We start from the raw sequence: 19,500 nt of genomic DNA on the forward strand, positions 1-19,500 counted from the left end.
TATTCTGGCCTTGATAATATTCATATAATTGTGTGTGTGTCTTTCCCTCGGTTATGAGCTTTCCTTATTTTTGGACTTTTCCTGTAGGGTGCAAGGAATTCCTGTAGATACTGAAACGCTGAAATAAGTAGTGTGGTGTGAACGTGTTCAAAATCTGGATAGCTGTCAGATAAAAGTTTGTATAAAAAAGTTTTTGGAGGTCATTGATGGTATATTTGAGATATTGATGGTTTTCTGTATTTCTGTTTGACCTAGGTGCTACAGTGAAGCTGACGGCAATTTATTTTCTGGGCCTGCTTATTCCTCATCTACTGACCATGTATTTGTTTTGGGCTGCATTTGAAATGTTCACCCCCATCCTAGGTCGTAGTGGTACTGAAATACCTCCTGACGTTGTACTGGCTTCTTTAATTGCAGCATGCACGATTATTCTAACTACTTATTTTGTAAGTGGTCATGTTTCATTGCAGTCAAGAGTGTGTGGAGGAGGTTTAAAGGGGCAAAGGGAAAAGTGCATTGCGTTTTGATAGACTAAAATAAAAGTTAATAACCAACACTTCTTAAAGGAACAGTTACGTCTTAATTAAAATTTGAGTTCTTCACATCTCTGCAGCTGCCTAAGTTCTGCTTTAACCATATCATACATTTGTAAACCGGTCTCCACACTGTCACTGCTGCATTATGTAAACCATGAGTTAGGAAAATAAAATGGATCTTTACATAGAATTTTACAACATAGAAACTGGCCATTCTGCCCAACTGGTCTATGCCAGTGTTTATGCTCCACCCGAACCTCTGCCCACCTTGCTTCATCTCACCTCTATTAACATATCCTTCTATTCTTATGTCCCTTGTGTACTTACCTAGCTTCCCCTTAAATGCATCTATGATACATTAGAACAGTTGTTTGTGATAACCTCTGAATAAACTTGTTTGCTACTCCATTTTATCATTGGTTGGCAGGAGGTAGGGTTCCTCCCTGCATCATTCATTCTCCATCTCCTAGTTTTCTCCCTGCCCCTCACTTGAATGATCACTTTTAATCCCTAAAACCAAAGCGATTCCTATAAATTATGAAGACGACCAATTATATATTTTATGAAGGCATTAGTTAAAATTGCAATACTCCTGTTTGGGTGCAGTACAGTGGACGCTGGGAGCCCTCTGGTATCTTTCCCAAGTGGCCAATTTTTCCCATATGTAAGTCTAGCGAGTGAGTGGCAGCAGATTATTCACCATGTTTGAGCATCACAATCCTGTCCTTGCCCAATGTCCATGTGTACTGGCAATTTATCGGGAGTGGGAAATCGGGCAGGTTATTACTCCCCACCCACCCCTTCCTCTACCTGGGCTTCTTTAATTTACAATTAAGATTTTATATCATTAGCCAAGATAATGTGCTGTCTTGCATTTTCAACTGTTTACTCACTAAATATCTTCTGTTCCTAGGTGAGTCTGGTTTATCTGTGCAGAAGTACAAAATGGACTCTGTTGGGTTTAGGGACTGTGTTTTTGGTTTCAGCCACTCTTGTGTGTAGTGGTGCATTTTTTCCGTATACATCTGACCCTGCTAGACCACACCCCAAGCGAATCTTTCTTCAGGTAAGAGGTGCTAAGATTATTACATTTTAGTTGCTAGGTCTAGGAAAGAAAGACCTTGCATTTATGTAGAGTCTTTAACGTTCCAAAGCGCCTGAAGTACTTTTTGAAGTGTAGTCACTTTTATACTGTAGGAAACGTGGTATCCAAGGCGAGACTGCGACCAAGTGAGCCAAGGCTAACTACTAGGAAAATGGAACTAAGTGGGTTCAAAGTAGAAATTACTAGTTTTGAAGCCTACACTGCTAGATGCAGGGTAATTTGTACAGTGATTCATTTCAGAGACACTGGTAAACTATCCCAGCTTTCCCGTGACCAGTAAAATCAATCTATTCTCACTAGTGAAAATCGAGAACATATAGACCAGTCAGCTTAACATTGGTGGTAGGAAAAATAATGGAATCCCTACTAAAGGAGAAAATAGAAGATCCTCTAAAAACCAAAAACATAGTAATGAATAGTCAGCATGGATGCAAGGAGCATAGCGAACAAGGCAGATGAGCTGAGGGCACAGGTAGATACTTGGGACTATGATATTCTAGCTATTGGAGAGGCGTGGCTGAAAGAGGGGCAGATATGGCAGCTCAACATTCCTGGTTACAGGATTTTCAGACTGGATAGAGAGGGAGGTAAAAAGGGAGGGGGGTTGCGGTATTGATTAAAGAAACTATTACAGCGGTGAGGAGGGATCATCAAACGAGGCCATATGGGTTGAATTGAAAAACAAAAAAGGGGCAATCACACTGCTGGGAGTGTACTACAGACCCCCAAACCGTGAGAGGGAGATAGAAGAACAAATATGTGGACAAATTTCTGAGAAGTGCAAAAACCTTTGGGCAGTAATAGGGGATTTCAAATACCCCAATATTAACTCGGATAAAATCAGTGTGAGGGGTATAGAGGGTGTGGAATTCCTAAAAATGCATCCAGGAGAACTTTTTTAGCCAGTATGTAGCAAGCCCAACAAGGGAGGGGGTGGTTCTGGACTTAGTTTTAGGGAATGAAGCTGGGCAGGTAGAAGGCATATCAGTGGGGGAGCATTTTGGTGCTAGTGACCATAATTCTGTTAGATTTAAGGTAGTTATGGAAAAGGACAAGGATAGACCAGGAATAAAAATTCTGAATTGGGGGGAAAAGCAAATTTTGCTAAGCTCAGAGGGGATTTAGCCATAGTGGACTGGAAACAACTACTTGAAGGTAAATCAGTGTTGGAGCAGTGTGAGGCATTAAAGGAGAAGATCCGGAGGGTTCAGACCAAATATATGCCCTTAAAGAAAAAAGGTGGGACTAACAAACCTAGAGGCCCCTGGATGTCTAGGGACATACAGGGTAGGATAAAGAAAAAAGGTGAGGCGTATGACAGATATCAAGGGCTAAATACTCCAGAGTCTTTAGAGGAGTGTAGGGGTGCAATTAAAAAGGATATTCGGAAAGCAAAGAGAGAGCATGAAAAATTCTTGGCAAGTAAAATCAAGGAAAACCCAAAGATGTTTTATAAATATATTAAGAGTAAGAGGATAACTAAAGAAAGGATAGGGCCTATTAGAGATCATGAGGGTAATCTGTGTGTGGCGGCGGTAGGGTTCTTAATGAATACTTTGCGTCTGTTTTCACAAAAGAGAGGGGCGAAGTAGACATTGCTATCGGGGGAGGAGTGTGAAATATTAGATGAAATAAACATAGTGAGAGAGGTTTAGCAGCTTTAAAAGTGGATAAATACCCAGGCCCGGATGAAATGTATCCCAGGCTGTTAAGTGAAGCAAAAGAGGAAATAGCAGTGGCCCTGACCATCATTTTTCAATCCTCTCTGGCTTCAGGTGTGGTGCTGGAGGACTGCTAATGTGGTACCCTTGCTTAAAAAGGGAGAAAAGGATAGACCGAGTAATTACAGGCCAGTCAGCCTAACCTCGGTAGTGGGTAAATTATTGGAAAAAATTCTGAAGGACAGGATAAATCTTCATTTAGAAAGACATGGATTAATCAAGGATAGTCAGCACTGATTTGTTAAGGGAAGGTTGTGTCTGACAAACTTGATTGAACTTTTTGAGGAGGTAACAAGGAGGGTAGATGAGGGTAGTTTGCTTGATGTAGTTTATATGAACTTTAGCAAGGCTTTTGATAAGGTTCCACATGGCAGACTGATCACTAAGTTAAAAGCCCATGGGATCCAAAGCAAAGTGTCAAGTTGGATTCAAAACTGGTTCGGAGACAGGAAGCAGAGGGTAATGGTTGATGGGTGTTTTTGTGACTGGAAGGCTGTTTCCAGTGGGGTTCTGCAGGGCTCAGTACTAGGTCCCTTGCTTTTTGTGGTATATATCAATGATCTAGACTTGAATATAGGGGGTATGATTAAGAAGTTTGCAGATGATACTAAAATTAGCTGTGTGGTTGATACTGAAGAAGGAAGCTGTAGACTGCAAGAAGATATCAATAAATTGGTCAGGTGGGCAGAACAGTGACAAATGGAATTCAATCCAGAGAAGTGTGAGGTAATGCATTTGGGGAGGGCTAACCAGGAAAGGGAATACACACTAAATGGTAGGACACTGAGTTGTGTAGAGGAACAAAGTGACCTTGGAGTGCATGTCCACAGATCTCTGAAGGTAGTAGGCCAGGTAGATAAGGTGGTTAAGAAGGCATACGGAATGCTTGCCTTTATTAGCCGTGGCATAGAATACAAGAGCAGGGGGATTATGCTTCAACTGTATAAAACACTAGTTAGACCTCAGCTAGAGTACTGCGTGCAGTTCTGGCCACCACATTACAGGAAAGATGTGATTGCACTAGAGAGGGTACAGAGGAGATTTACAAGGATGTTGCTGGGAGTAGAGAATCTTAGCTATGAGGAAAGACTGGATAGGCTGGGTCTGTTCCTTGGAACAGAGGAGGCTGAGGGGAGACCTTATTGAGGTGTATAAAATTATGAGGGGCATAGATAAAGTGGATAGAAAGGACCTATTTCCCTTAGCAGAGGGGTCAAAAATCAGGGGGCACAGATTTAAAATAATTGGTGGAAGGATTTGAGGGGAAATTTCTCCACCCAGAGGGTTGTGGGGGTCTGGAACTCACTGCCTGAAAGGGTGGTAGAGGCAGGAACCCTAACCACATTTAAAAAGTACTTGAATGTACACTTGGGATGCTCTAACCTGCAGGACTACGGACCAAAAGCTGGGAAGTGGGATTAGGCTGGGTAGCTCTTTGTTGGCCGGCACGGACACGATAGGCTGAAATGGCCTCCTTCCGTGTTGTAACCTTCTATGATTCTATGAAGGGAAAGGGAAGTCAAAAGGGAAAGCCTGGCTTGACTAACCTCATTGTCTACTCTCTATTATCTCTTCAAAAAATTCAATGGTAATGCAGTAGGTGTAACTTATCTAGATTTTCAAAAGGCCTTCAATAAGGTACCCCATAATAGACTGATGAACAAGGTCATGAATGTGAAGTCAGGGGGAAGTAGCAGAATGGATAGCTAGCTGGCTTCAAGACAGAAAGCAGAGCGTAGCTATTCACAGTGACAGAAGGTGGGTAATAGTGTTCCACCAGGATCAGTGCTGGGACCACTGTTGTTTGCAATTATTATAACTATTTAGACTTTGGAATCAAAAACACAATTTCTAAATTTGCAGATGACACCAAATTGGGGGGGGATAGTCAATACTGAGGAAGACTGCAACAAATTACAGGAGGACATCAATAAACTTGCAGAATGGGCATATAATTGGCAAATGAAGTTCAACACAGATAAATGTGAGGTATTACATTTTGGTAGGAGGAATAGGGAGGTCACTTATTACATGGGTGTGAGTCTAGGTGGGGTAGAGGAACAAAGGGATCACTGAGTACAAATCACAAAGTTGTGACACAGGTTAGCAAGGCCATAAAAAAGCAAACCAAGCACACGGGTTTATTTATAGAGGTATAGAATTGATAAAAAGTGAAGTTATGCTAAACCTGTATCGAACTTGGACCACACTTGGAGTACTGCGTACAGTTCTGGTGGCCATATTATAAAAAGGATATAGAGGCACTGGAGAGGGTGCAGAGAAGATTTACAAGGATGATACCAGAAATGCGAGGGTATACATATCAGGAAAGGATGAACAGGCTGGATCTCTTTTCTCTTTGAAAAAAGAAGGCTGAGGGGTGACCTAATAGAGGTCTTTAAAATTATGAAAGGTTTTGAGAGAGTAGCTAGAGAATGTTTCCACTTGTGGGGAAGAGCATAACTAGAGGCCATCAATATAAGATAGCCACCAAGAAATCCATTAGGGAATTCAGGAGAAACATCTTTACCCAATGAGTGGTGAGAATGTGGAACTCGCTACCACAGGGATTGGTTGAAGCAAATAGTATAGATGCATTTAAGGGGAGGCTAGACAAGTATATGAGGGAGAAGGGAATAGAGGGTTACGCTGATAGTTAGATGAGGAAAGACGGGAGGAGGTTCATGTGGAGCATAAACACTGGCATGGACTGGTTGGGTCGAATGGCCTGTTTGTGCCGTATATCCTATGTAAGATCTATTTCTTGCCTCTGGAGAGGTTGGGATGGTCCTGCCTCCCAGTAAGGTTCCCTCACTAGCTGTGAGAACAGGCTGCAAGAAGCAGTATTTAGCATGTAGCCAGAAAACTGGCTACAAACGAGAATCAAACCATGGAACTTCTGGCCAGAGTCTTTGTCCTGTATGCTGCACTGGGCAGTGCCTTTACCATTTACGCCATTGGCGAGCTCATGTTAGACATGTTTCTCTTATTTCTCCATGGCATTTAAGAGATTTAAGCTCTGGTGATCTCTGTATTAGTTTTGAATTATAGTGTTGGAGTTGGAGATTACCTGCACACGTCTGGAAAGCTAATTACATTAATGCCTATTCATCCCAATAGGACTTGTCTGTTCCGGTCAGTAGGCAAAGCAGACTTGCTAAGTTGGCTATTGGGGTGAGGGGGTGGGGAAACAGGTAGCAAATTAACATTTATTTGTTTTCTAGCATCTCCCCATGACATGCCCATAAGACTTTGTATTAACTCCTATATGCACTTTTTGGGGGAAAGTTGGGCACACGACACTAAACTTTGTTGAGCCGTAACAATTTACAATGGTGGCAGAGAATGGCTTACATTGGGCTAGAGTAATAACAACAGAAAATGCTGGAAACACTCAGCAGGTCAGGCAGCATCTGTGGAGAGAGAAACAGAGTCAATGACCCTTCGTCAGAACTGGAAAAAGTTGGAGATGGAACAGGTTTTTAAGCAATTGCAGGGGGAGGGGAGGAAAGAACAAAAGGGAAGGTCTGTGATAGGAAGGAAGGCAGAAGAGATTAGAAGACAAAAGAGATGATGGTGCAAGGCAAAAGGAGATGGTAATGGGACAAGTTAAACAAAAGATGATTTTGGATGACCTGTAAATGGCAATGGCAGAATCATCGACAGCTGCCATGTGAAAGAAAGAAAAAAAAAAAAATAGGGGCCGAAGTTATAGTCTGAAATTGGGTTAGAGAAAACTGACACGGTGGCAGCATCAGAGTAGTTAAAAGGGAAATCCGCCTTAAACTATCCATGATGATTTGCAGATCAGTGGACATTACGGGGTAAATTTTAGTCTTCACCACCTGGGTAGTAATCTGGTAGAGCAGATTCCCCACCTGCCCGCAATGGAATGAAAATCTACAATGGGTAGACGGTCCACTGTGCCAGATTAGTGCCAAGTAGTGCATACAATAATGTACCTCACAATTTTTTACCTTTTTTTTTTGGAGAGCATGAGAAAGTAGGTGTTGAAGGTACTGCTCCTTGGGATGATGCAATCTTTTGAATGATCAGGAGATCTAGCCCAACTGTGCTATAAAGGTGAACTAATAAATGTACAGATGATGGTTGGTGTTTGTGTCCAAAGGGATAGGATACAACTTTATAATCATTAAATTTAGGGCCTGTACAATTAGTTTAAGAACAACACTTTAAATTTACTAAAGGAAGTGAGGTATTCCTACCACACATTTTGTACTTTCACTACACTGGGCTGGAATTTGCTGGAGCGGGGCATCTCGCAGCATGCCCGGTTAGTTAGACTTTTTTCCTCGTCCTTCAGTTCAAAATGTTTTTGCCCTGTAAGTCGCTGGAAGTGTGAGCTGATAATGGTGCAGTGAGGGCAGCCGGGCATCTGGGACCTTTGTGAATGACTGGACCAACAGGGTATCTCCTTAACCAATGAGATTAAGCGATTGAGAAATAAACAGAGGAAGGACTGAGAAGAAGGGTGAATTAGAGTAAAATTAGGTACAAAAAGAGAAAGAAAGAGACAAAGGAAAATAAGAACATTAAAAAATTTTTTTTTTTTTTTTAAAATCTGTAATGACAATTTACTACATGCAGGCATGAGTTTGAACAGTTTAAATTGTTCCCTTTCTGGGCTGGAGAGGTTGATTGGCATTGCATTAACAATTATCACGTCATTAAAAGGGTACTTGTGCTGTTAATCACAAGTTCTAACTTTCTGCGGTGAGTTTAATGGGCAATTAACGTGCAAATCGAGCAAGTTCTTAAATAACGGGGAGGCTAAGGGCGAGATGCTATTTGTGCGGAGGAATCGGCAGCGGTGTAAATCGACCAGCAAGTTCTGGAGAAACGCATTAATAACGATATGTGTCGTTAACACGCCGTTATTTAACCAACAAGATTTGGCCCTATTTTGTTTGGACAATTGAAGGTAAAATTGGAGAAAATGCCTTTACCTGAGGTATGACTTGTAATATGGTATTTGATGTGAAACTGGATTTTTGACACATCTACTGTGGTTTTTTTTCCACTTGCCCAATGTGTTCATTTCTCTCCCTCTTTCCACTTCAGCACACAACAAGGACATTCCATGATCTTAATGGAGAAATAATCCAGAAAGATTCTGGGATATGGATTAATGGATTTGATTACACCCTTATGTCCCACGTTACTCCACATATACCAGAAATAAACCATACAATAAGAAGTTCATGCGAGAATGCACCTTTTTGTGGATTTCCTTGGTTTCTACCTGTACACAACTTTATCAGGTGAGGATTTCCCCCTCATCCCACCCAATTTTCTCCCCTCTCTTGGAGGTGTTGGGTCTTGTTGGAACTGGTTGCTCTGTTGTCCACACTTAAATGCCAGCAGATTATCTGACCATAGAGAACATCACAGGCAAGCCTTGATTTATGAATGGGAACCGTGGGCTGATTTTTACCCTAGGTTACGGCACAGGGGCCGAATGTATACATCCTGTCAGAGATTGGCCTACTTTGCACAGAGCAGGCAAAAGTGCTGTTGTATTAAATGGATTATCACTGTTGAGCAACTGCAGTTAGTTCTGGCAAAGCCATCTGACACTGCTGCCTGTTTTTCAGCTTTGAAGAAATTTTCTCTTGAGTTTGTTCACTGGCTTTTACTGTTTTCTAGGAAAAACTGGTATCTGCCTGCTTCGGAAATTTCACCGAAGACACCTGGTGCTTTCAAACTGATTTCCAAGTATAAGATGCCTTTGCAGTCTGTGAAATTGACCTTTGAAGTGACAGGTATGACAACTACAGAATTATAGTTTCTGCATCAAGTACAATGTTAGTAAGCTGTTGCCCCTGGTTGGCAGGGGGGGGGGGGGGGGGGGGAAGGGTGAGGAGAGGGAGTAAAGCAGGGAGAGAGGGGGAGGGAGAGAAAGAGTGAGGGGAGGGAGAGCTCACCGCCTTCCTTCCTTCGCAGGGGTCGATCGGGCCAGGCCTGAGGCGCTCCTTCCTCCTCCCCCACCCCCCCCCCCCCCCCCCCTCTCCAGGCTAATCCCAAACTAAATCCAGCAGTCTCCCTCTCTCCTCCCCCCAGTCTCTCTCTCTCTCTCTCTCTCTCCTCCCCCCCCAGTCTCTCTCTCTCTCTCTCTCTCTCCTCCCCCCCAGTCTCTCTCTCTCAATTCAATTCAATTTTTCAATTCAAATGCTTTATTGGCATGAAAGTTTACAGGGAACCATATTGCCAAAGCTTACATAACAAAAAGTACAGTTTTCCAACATTCTGTAGGTGTCAAACAATTTTGACCTTCGTTGGGTACATACAATATTACTTTAAACAATATTAATTTAAACAGTCTTTGTACATCATTGGGTACATTCAGTATTAATTTTAAACAGTCCTCGGGTTGTGACATGTTGTTACATATTGGGCACCAAGGTATGGTCTGTCTCCTTCTCCCAGGACTAATCTTAATTTTGACAGGTCATCCAATTCCTTGAAATCTGGGGTTGTTTGGCTGAGCTTGTCAAATAATATGTTTCTTGAATTTTTTGCATTTTAGGAGGAAATGCATCTCTGTCTCAACCTCGCCGGCCAGACATTGATCACATATTCTATTCTCTAGGCTGCCAGGATTTCTTGTATCTTCCTTTTTCAATTGCCAGTTGGTGGTCGCTTAGTCTGTACCTGGTGAGGGTCTGTCTCTGTTTTGTGTCTCTGATGGTCGAGAGATAGTCTGCCAGTTTATATTCTCTTTTTAGGGCCCGGTAACATTCTAATCTGCTTTGGCTTTTGGTTATTTTGTTCCAATGTTCCAGGTAGATTTCTTTGCATTGTTTAATGATTTGGTTCACTCGGATTGGTGTTTGGACGGCAGTGTTGGTCTGGGGCTGGTCAGGGTCCGGCTGAGTAGGAGTACTTAGTTTCAGTAGCAGCTGACTCAGGGGACTCTTTTCTGGGTTTAGCTCTTGGGTCTGGAAGGCTTTAAAATGAAGGGTGTCTGGGGAGCTAGATTTGAGGTGATTTAGGAAGTTTAGTGCTCGTTTTTGGATGTTTATTATCAGTGGGTATCTGCCTAGTTCGGCTCTGCATGCATTTGTTGGTGTTTTCCTTTGGGTGCGAAGGATGCTTCGGCAAAATTCTGCATGTAGGGCTTCTATTGTGTGTTTTTCCCATTTAGTGTAGCTATGGTGATTGAGCGGGCCCCATACTTCACTACCATACAGTGCAATGGGCAGGATTATGCTGTCAAATATTTTGAGCCAGATTTTGATTGGGATTTGGATGTTGTAGAATTTTCTTTTTATTGCATATAGGGCTCTTCGGGCTTTTTCTCTTAGTGCATTCACTGCTATGCTCTCTCCTTCCTCCCCCCAGTCTCTCTCTCTCTCTCTCTCTCTCTCCTCTCCCAACAACAACATGCCCTACCGCCAGGCACTCCAGCTTATATTTTATATATTTATATATACACGAGTTGGTCTGCCTGTCTGCTATACACTCAAGTTATAGAGCGTACCTACACGCATGTTATATCAAAAGAAAGCTTATCATTAGGGGAGCCTAATAGGCGTATTTACTTTTTGGTCAGACAAAAATTGTTCTAACACTATACAAGAAACGTTCAAAAATCTGCTCATTAACGGTTGACCAATCCTACCGCTCATTAGCGTTGAGTGACGTGATGGTTGACCAATCCTACAGTTCAGTGACCTGATGGTTGACCACTCTGCCGTCTGTGGGCGGGCCTAATCCTGCAGCCTCATGAAACTTCGCCGCCATTTTTTTTCATCCCCACAGCGACAGCACCAGCCAAACAAACCCCCACATTGCGGCTCCGGGAGCAGGAGGTGAGTTGGAGTCACTCGGGCCGGGCCTCACAACCGCTCGGCCCGACACACAGAGCGGGCGGGGGAGCGTCAGCAGCCGTCCATAAACCACGGCACCCTGCCGCACCGGGAGCTCGGCTGGGGTTCGTCTCGGCCCGAGAGCCCGAACCGCTAGGCCCCGCACGGCCACAATTTTCAAAGCCCTTCCCCGGGTGCCAAAAGAGGGGCAGGGAGGGAAAGAGTGACACAGCGCGGGACCCGGCAGCACCCTGCCATAGGGAGGGGGAGGGAAACAGTGACACAGAGCGGGGGAGCGGCAGTGCTCGGCCATAAACCGCGCGGCCCAAAATTGCCCTGGCAACGCCGCCCCCCCCCCAGCTAGTATATTAGTGTGTATATGTGTGTGTATCCTACACATATGTTATATCAAAAGACAGCTGATGATCAGGGGGGTGTCATAGGCGTATTTACTTTTTGGTCAGACAAAAATTGTTCCGACAGTATAAAAAAAACGTTCAAAAATCCGCTCATTAGCAGTTGACCAATCCTACCGCTCATTAGCGTTGAGTGACGTGATGGTTGACCAATCGTATAGGGGATAGTGTTGACTGACGTGATCGTTCACCAATCCTACAGTACAGTGGACCTGATGGTTGACCAATCGGTGTGTCACGGGGGGTGTTTTATTCCGTGTGTGGGTGGGCCTAATCCTGCAGCCTCCCGAAACTTCGTTGCCATTTTAAAAATTGCGACAGCACCAGTACAACATACCCCCACATTGCGGCTCCGGCACAGTAGCCCGGCCGGGCCCCCCCCAGCTAGTGTTATATGTAAGGTACATTCCCTGCCATTTCCATGAATTTTAGCCCGCTGTACAGCTGACCTTAAAACCGTAATTATCAAACTTTTTTTTAAAATTGTAAAGCTTCACCATGTGTCTACTTTTACTAAATTGGTTGCATTTCTTGTGTGAGAGAAAGATTTAAGTTACAAATGGTTTTGTTTCTGCTCATCTTTTGTCGGAAGCAGCAGACATGTGATATTAAATTGTATCCCAGATATATTTGTTTTAATATGCTGAAGGGTACTTTAAATGTTGCTTAAAGTAGTTGTTGGTGAAGATAAAGATGTTAAATCTACACAACCTGTCTTTTGCAAAAAGCAAAGTGGGATGGGAGAGTATTTGGAGAGCATTGTGTTCAACGATTTTATTTTAAAATATTAACGCATTGTAGTTATGTGACTATTAACCAAATACTGAATTCTGTTCATGCCTCTGAGTGTACCTTTTCCCTGTGCGTAGGTCCCAGCCACATGACACTGTACATTCGACCACTGGAAAGATCTTTCATAATCGGGTCATCTGTTGGGAATGGGACTTCTTTGTACAGTAGTGATGGGGATTATTTTGTCTTCTATTCCCATGGACTACAGGCTCCACCGTGGCAATTTTGGTTGGAGATCCAGGTAAACCAATTTATTCCAGTAGCCTGCATGCTTTGTCTTTCGGTATGAACCTTACACTTGAACTGAAATCCTGTGTATTTTGTAATCTAAGTTGGGTTTTCTTTTTGTGTGATTTGAAATAGCATTGCAGTGAATGAACTTGAGATCACAGTTTCCACCTTTCTTCTCATTCTACAGTAACTTCTTCCTTGTTGCCTTTATATTATAGAGTCATGATGGTCTGAATGGTGGCCTCCTGTACCATTAAGTCCGTGCCGGCTCTCTGTAGAGCAATCCACTCAGTCCCATTCCCCTGCTCTATCCCGTCTCCCCTTGAAAACATCGAGTGTCTCCGCTTCCACCGTCGGCAGCGAATTCCAGGTCCTCACATCCCCCCCTGTATCCCTTGGCCAAAACCTTAAATCTGTGTCCTTGTACAATCAACTAGTGGGAACAACCTTTCCCCATCGTGCCTATCCAAACCCGTCGTCATCTTGTACACCTCTCCCCATCGTGCCTATCCAAACCCGTCGTCATCTTGTACACCTCTCCCCATCGTGCCTATCCAAACCCGTCGTCATCTTGTACACCTCTCCCCATCGTGCCTATCCAAACCCGTCGTCATCTTGTACACCTCGATCAAATCACCCCTCAACCTCCTTTGCTCTAATGAAAACAAATCCAGCTTCTCCAACCTGTCCTTGTAGCTAAGATTCCCCATCCCCAGAACCATTCTGGTAAATCTCCTCTGCACCCTCTCTAGTGCCTTCACATCCTTCCTAAAGTGTGGTGACCAGAACTGGATGCAATACTCCAGTTGTGGCCTAACCAGCGCTTTTATAAAGGTTCAGCTTAACTTCTCTGCTTCTATACTCGATACTTCTATTTATGAAGCCCAAGATCCCATATGCTTTGCTAATCACTCTCTCAATATGTTCCACCACCTTCAGAGACCTATGCACATTAACTCCCAGGTCCCTCTGTCCCTGCACACTCTTTAAACTGTGCCATTAAGTGTATATTGCCTCTCCCGGTTCCTTCTGCCAAAATGCCTCACCTCTCCCAAAAAAAAAAAGCAGTGGCCCCAGCACTGACCATCCTCCAGTCTGAAAAACAGCCATTTACCACAACTTGCAGTTTTCTGTCCTTAAGTCAATTTTTTATCCAAGCTGCCACTGACCCACCTATTCCATGAGCCTCAATTTTGTTAACCAGCCTTCAATGTGGTACTTTGTCAAATGCCTTCCTAAAATCCATGTAGACAACATCCATTGTATTCCCATCATCAATCCTCTGTTACTTCATCAAAAAATTCAATTAGATTAGTCAAACACGATCCATCAATTTTCACCCCTTCCATTGCTTCTACCTTTTCCACATCTTCTGATATTTTGTCAGCATCCACCTCCTTAGTAATCACCAATGCAAAGTACTCAGAGTATTCTAGCCTTGCCCTGCGCTTCTAAGCATATATCACCACCTTTGTGCCTAGTAGGCCCCACCCCTGCCTCTTACTACCCGCTTACTGTTTACATGGCGGTAGAAGATTTTTGGGTTCCCTTTTTATGTTCACAGCCAATCTACTCTCATTCTCTCTTTGCCAAACTTATTTTCATCTTCACTTCCCCTCTCAACTTATTGTATTTGGTCTGGTTTTCCCTTGAAGAATTCACCTGACATTCATGATACAACCTTTTTTTTGTTTCATCATCATCTCTATCTCCCTCGTCATCCAAGGAGCCCTTGCTTTGGTGCTGTGGCCTTGGCTCTGCTCTCCCCAGAGAAGCCAACACCCCCACCAGTTTCCAGAACTGTGAACCAGTTAGCGAGCGAGATGCACTCTGGGGATTCCTGCCCTACCTGCCTGATCCTCCTTCTCTGTCTGGTAGTCACCCATTCCCTCCCTCTCTGCCTGCACATTCTGAGACTACGGGGTGACCACTTCTAGAAACGAGCTTTCCAAGTATTTCTCAGCCTCGCGGATGCACTGTAGTGACTCCAGCTGCCGCTCGAGTTGCTGCAGTTGGCAACACTTCCTGTTCACGTGGTTGTCCAGGCTGCAAGAAGCATCCAGATTTCCCACATCGCACAGGATGTGCAAATCACGGGACTGAGCTGCCCTGCCATGACTCTTTACCTCTATGTTGAACTTAGGCAGCAATTTTCTACAGTGCACTTGGCCCTTTTTATATCTGGTTCTCTTTTTTTTCTCTACCACTCTACTCTTGCAGTTGACACCTTGTGTTTGGGTATAGTGTCAATGGCCCTCCACTCCAGGACCTTGCCCAAAAGATTGTTTTTAAATTATGCATACCTAGTCACTGAGTGTTGACTGACTGTTCAACTGAAGGGCATCATAGCCAAACAGAATCCTGCCACTGGATAGCAATGGGAAGGGGAAGGCTGGCAAAACAATGCTATTGAACTGCTGGTTGCACGCTCCCCTAGGTATAATTACCCTTTTATAAATAGTCTAGATTTTAAATAAATGTCCTTTGTTTAACTGAGTGCTAAAGAAACTTAACAATTTCGGCTAACATGGGAGCCAGAAAAGTAACGGTTCTCTCTCCTCAGGTACTGTCCCCCTCCCCTTCAAATCTGCCGTCATCGTCCGTCTCCTCAAAATAACCCCTTGACCCCCTCTGTCCTTGCAAACTACCACCCCATCTCCAACCTCCCTTTACTCTCAAGTCCTTGAACGTGTTGTCGCCTCCCAAATCCGTGCCCATTTTCCTCGCAACTCCGACTTTGAATCCCTCCAATCCGGTTTACGCCCCGCCATAGTACCAAAACTGCTCTCAAAGTCACATGACATCCTTTGAGACTGTGACAAAAGTAAACTATCACTCCTCGTCCTTCTTGACTTGTCTGCAGCCTTTGACATGGTTGGCCACTCCATCCTTCAACGCCTGTCCAGCTGGGTGGGACTGCACTCGCCTGGTTCCATTCTTAGCTATCTAATCATAGCCAGAAAATCACCTGCAATGGCTTCTTCCCACTCCTGCATCATTACCTCTGGGGTCCCCCAAGGATCTATCCTTGGCCCCCTATTTCTCATCTACATGTTGCCCCTTGGCGACATCATCCGAAAACACCGTCAGTTTCCACATGTATACTGACAACAAGCAGCACTACTCTCGATCTCTCCAGTCTCTAAATTGACACACTGCTTGTCTGACATCCAGTACTGGATGAGCAGAAATGTTCTCTAATTAAATACTGGGAAGACTAAAGCCATTGTCTTTGGGCCCTGCCACAAACTCCGTTCCCTAGCCACTCATTGCATCCCTCTCCCTAGCATCTGTCTGAGGCTGAAAGTGTTCGCAACCTTGGTGTCATATTTGACCTTGAAATGAGCTTCCGATCACACATCCGTGGCATAACTAAGACCGCCTATTACCACCTCCATAACATTGCCCGTCTCCGCCCTTGCCTCAGCTCATCTGCTGCGGAAACCCTCATCCATGTCTTTGCTACCTCTAGACTTGACTCTTCCAATGCACTCCTGGCTGGCCTCCCACATTCTATCCTACGTAAACTTGAGGTCATCCAAAACTCGGCTGCCCATGTCCTAACTTGCTCCAAGTCCCCTTCACCCCTGTGCTTGCTGACCTATATTGGCTCGCGGTTAAGTAACACCTCGATTCCAAAATTTTCATCCTTGTTTTCAAATCCCTCCATGGCCTCGCCCCTCCCCATCTCTATAATCTCCTCCAGCCCCACAACCCCCCGACCCCCCCTGCCAAGATATCTGCATTCCTCAAATCCTGCCCTCTTGAGCATCCCTGATTATTATTGCTCAACCATTGGTGGTTGTGCCTTCAGCTGCCTTGGCCCCAAACTCTGGACTCACTCCCTAAACACCTCTATCCTCCTATTAAGATGCTCCTTAAAACCTACCTCTTTGACCAAGATTTTGGTCATCTGCCCTAATTTCTTATGTGGCTCGGTGTCAATTTTTTGTCTTAACACTCCTGTGACGTGCCTTGGGACGTTTTACTACATTAAAGGCGCTATATAAATACTAGTTGTTGTAAAGGTATATGGCACACAGCTTGTGTCAGATTAGCAGCGGGGCCTATTCCAGGTAAGTATGGTGTATAAGTGGATTATAAAAATGCATTAGTCCATATAACGGGTTAATTGATTAGAAAAACAGTAAATGGGTTTGTTCAACAGAACCAGAAATGTTTTCAGTCTGATGTAGTACAAAATGGAGGATATTGTATGCAGTATCAAACTTTTTGTAGCACTCAACACAACCACTGCAAAGAATTCTATTAATGAGTCTGTACAATTTCTTAATGAATTCAATTTTTTAAAATTGTTTTGGTTAATATAAAATAATTCAGTAATTTCATAACCTCCAGTATTCATTCCCTTTACCACATTGTTTTTCAGACTCTTGACCCGACAGCTGACGCTATGGTTGCTATTGCTGTAGCTTCTCATCATTTATTTGGAGAAGATCAACGTACAGCAGAACTGATTGCTCTAGAGAAGAGATTTCCAGAATGGTGTGTTATATCGAGCTGGTCCAGCTCTTACAGTTTGTTCGTCTTCTAACATATTTACATTAAATAACTGACAGGTGGATTTTATTTGAATAAAGTTAAGGCATGACTAGGTATGAGACAAAGTGAATGTACTCCTGTAGTATACTTTAAGGTGGTGAACATTCACCTGTAAGGGCATAGAAATAACTTACATTTTACAATCCCTCATTCATGTGCAAGTAAATGCTTAATTTGATGATGAAAAAAATATTCATAGAATTAAGGTTGGTTAGTGAGACTGGTGTTTCACATGTAAAAAAAAGTTTTAGCATGTGTGAAATATCAAGCTGCTGCTAGGATCTCTGTCATCAGACTATAAAAATCAGGTCTGCTTGTTGACTCATTTGTGTACTTTGACCATTTTACTGATCTGGTCACAGACTGTGCTGTCTCACTGAGGAACAGTGCATTTTTCCACATCTGGCCACTTAATTCCTTGGCACCTGTTCAATCCCAGGGGTCCTCATTTGTTGTGAAGTGAAGATCATTTAGGAAATATTCAAGATGGATTAGTGTGTGCACACACATTTTGGTTTTCATGTTGTATAATGAGTACTTTTGAAATAAAATATTAAAAGCTTGTTTAAAAATTAGTACAAAGTTAGGAGTGAACATGAAGAAATGAGGTGAAGTAATGTTGGTGAAACAAACCTCTGGTTTCTTGCCCTGTGAGATGCAAAGGATTGGTAACATAAGGGCCCATGAATCAAATAATTAACTCGAGTATTTTCAGCTAATTGTTTACAGGGACATTTGGGTTTCCCTAGAATTATCAAAAGATGTCCCCTGTGCTGTCTGTTAATTTCAACACTGATACTCTCAGGAATAAGAGTCACTGCTTGTAGCAGTATTAAATGTGTGACTTGTGATCTTACTAGTGCTAATTGTTCATACTTCTAAAAATTCAACACTGAGGCAAATTTAAAGATGTTAAGAGCCTACTACAACTTGGGTATTTTTTTCTGTGCCTGCATGAGGCTGCCAAGGTGTTGTTATTTTTCCTTTCCCTCGTCCCCTTCCTTCCTGAGCAGGGCAGAGTGAACTAACTATATTTTCCAGAAGTTACAAGTGGGCTTGTACTAATGCTCTGGTACTGGAGATAGTTGAATTCACTCGCTGCAATGAAGTAGGCCAAGGTACTCCACCAGAGTGGAGACTGTCTCAACACCAGGCAGCTGCTCTGCTTGGATTCTGCCTGCAGTTCAGCATCGTGCAGTGGAAGTATCTATTTTAGGGTGTACATAATGCAAATTCCCAAAAGTCATCTTAATTGGATCCCTGTATGCTCTGGAACCATATTGTTTTCTTGAAAGAATATAGCAATAATCATTGTAAAACCAAAGTACAGATGCACAATAACACTTGTTTATTATTCATGTTTAACATGTCTTGATGTTACTGGGGGCTCTTTTAGCATAATGCTGGACACTGAGCACTGTTTTGTTAGTTTACACTGAGGTTTCTAAATGGGGTCAATGAAGTTACTTTCAATATGGAATTTCTTTTGTGTTGATTTCTCTCAGGCCTGAATCAAGTGCTTTACAATTAACAGGAGCCTAGTAATAAAAACTGCACTGAGTTTTAAGTTGAACAAAAACAACTTGGGTTAAGTTGGTGTAAATGACTCTCTCCCAATTTTTACATGGTTATGTATGTTCACTTAACTGTTAATCTTTGATTAACAATTGGCTGGTTTCTAGGTTTAAGTACTTGATTTGGTTCAGTAATCTTTAATGTATAGAAACACTGGAATGGAATTTTTTATATTGGATAGGTGAAGTGCAGTCCTTTGATGATCAACTCTAGCTTAGGCCTGACCAAGCATTAAGTATAAGAACTCCTGGCATCATTTGAAGAGGAGCATGGAGCTTTGTTGGTCCTGACTGATATTCCTCCTGTAACCAATCTCACCAAAAATATAACATCCATTAATTTCACTACAGCTTATGTCTTTGGGAGGGGAAAACAGCCAGGGTTCATTCTCCTAAGTAAGTGCAGCTGCTGATAAAGATAGGATTGGGCTTGAATAATGATGGTTCCCCACATAGCTTACTGGTGGTATATGTTGTCTCAACTCCTGAGGGATTGCTACTGATGGCAACCCTAGCCAACCCCTATGGACCCAAATGGAAATTCTCATGTACACCTGCAGTCTGCAACTAAAGCTCTATTTAACAGGTTGATTAATAAACTTTGCTGATATTGCTTTGACAGTACCACTTTTTTAAATGCATGTAAATTCTTGATAAAATAACAGCATTAATTCATTTTATTTGTGGTCATATAGATTTTGCAAAATCATGCAGGTCTAAAATCTTTAATATA

General features: G+C 43.0%; 1 protein-coding gene across 3 annotated transcripts in view; it reads left to right on the plus strand.

Moving 5' to 3' along the window:
• Positions 1-19,500, plus strand: part of ermp1 (endoplasmic reticulum metallopeptidase 1) — an 85,026-nt gene that overhangs the window by 65,080 nt on the left and 446 nt on the right. For 2 of the 3 annotated variants that reach the window (XM_085993762.1, XM_085993745.1), the window contains exons 10-15: positions 256-446; positions 1,450-1,602; positions 8,445-8,644; positions 9,030-9,145; positions 12,477-12,640; positions 17,021-18,618. In XM_085993762.1, the coding sequence (XP_085849888.1) occupies positions 256-446; positions 1,450-1,602; positions 8,445-8,644; positions 9,030-9,145; positions 12,477-12,640; positions 17,021-17,185 (989 nt within the window). In that variant the 3' untranslated portion in view covers positions 17,186-18,618. Of the gene's footprint in view, positions 1-255; positions 447-1,449; positions 1,603-8,444; positions 8,645-9,029; positions 9,146-12,476; positions 12,641-17,020; positions 18,619-19,500 lie in introns of those variants that run through there. The other variant, XM_085993754.1, reaches the window with a different exon arrangement.

Source organism: Somniosus microcephalus, chromosome 1 (genome assembly GCF_052327205.1).
Source record: "Somniosus microcephalus isolate GS21.2 chromosome 1, FLI_Smic_1.0, whole genome shotgun sequence".
Lineage (NCBI taxonomy): Eukaryota > Metazoa > Chordata > Chondrichthyes > Squaliformes > Somniosidae > Somniosus > Somniosus microcephalus.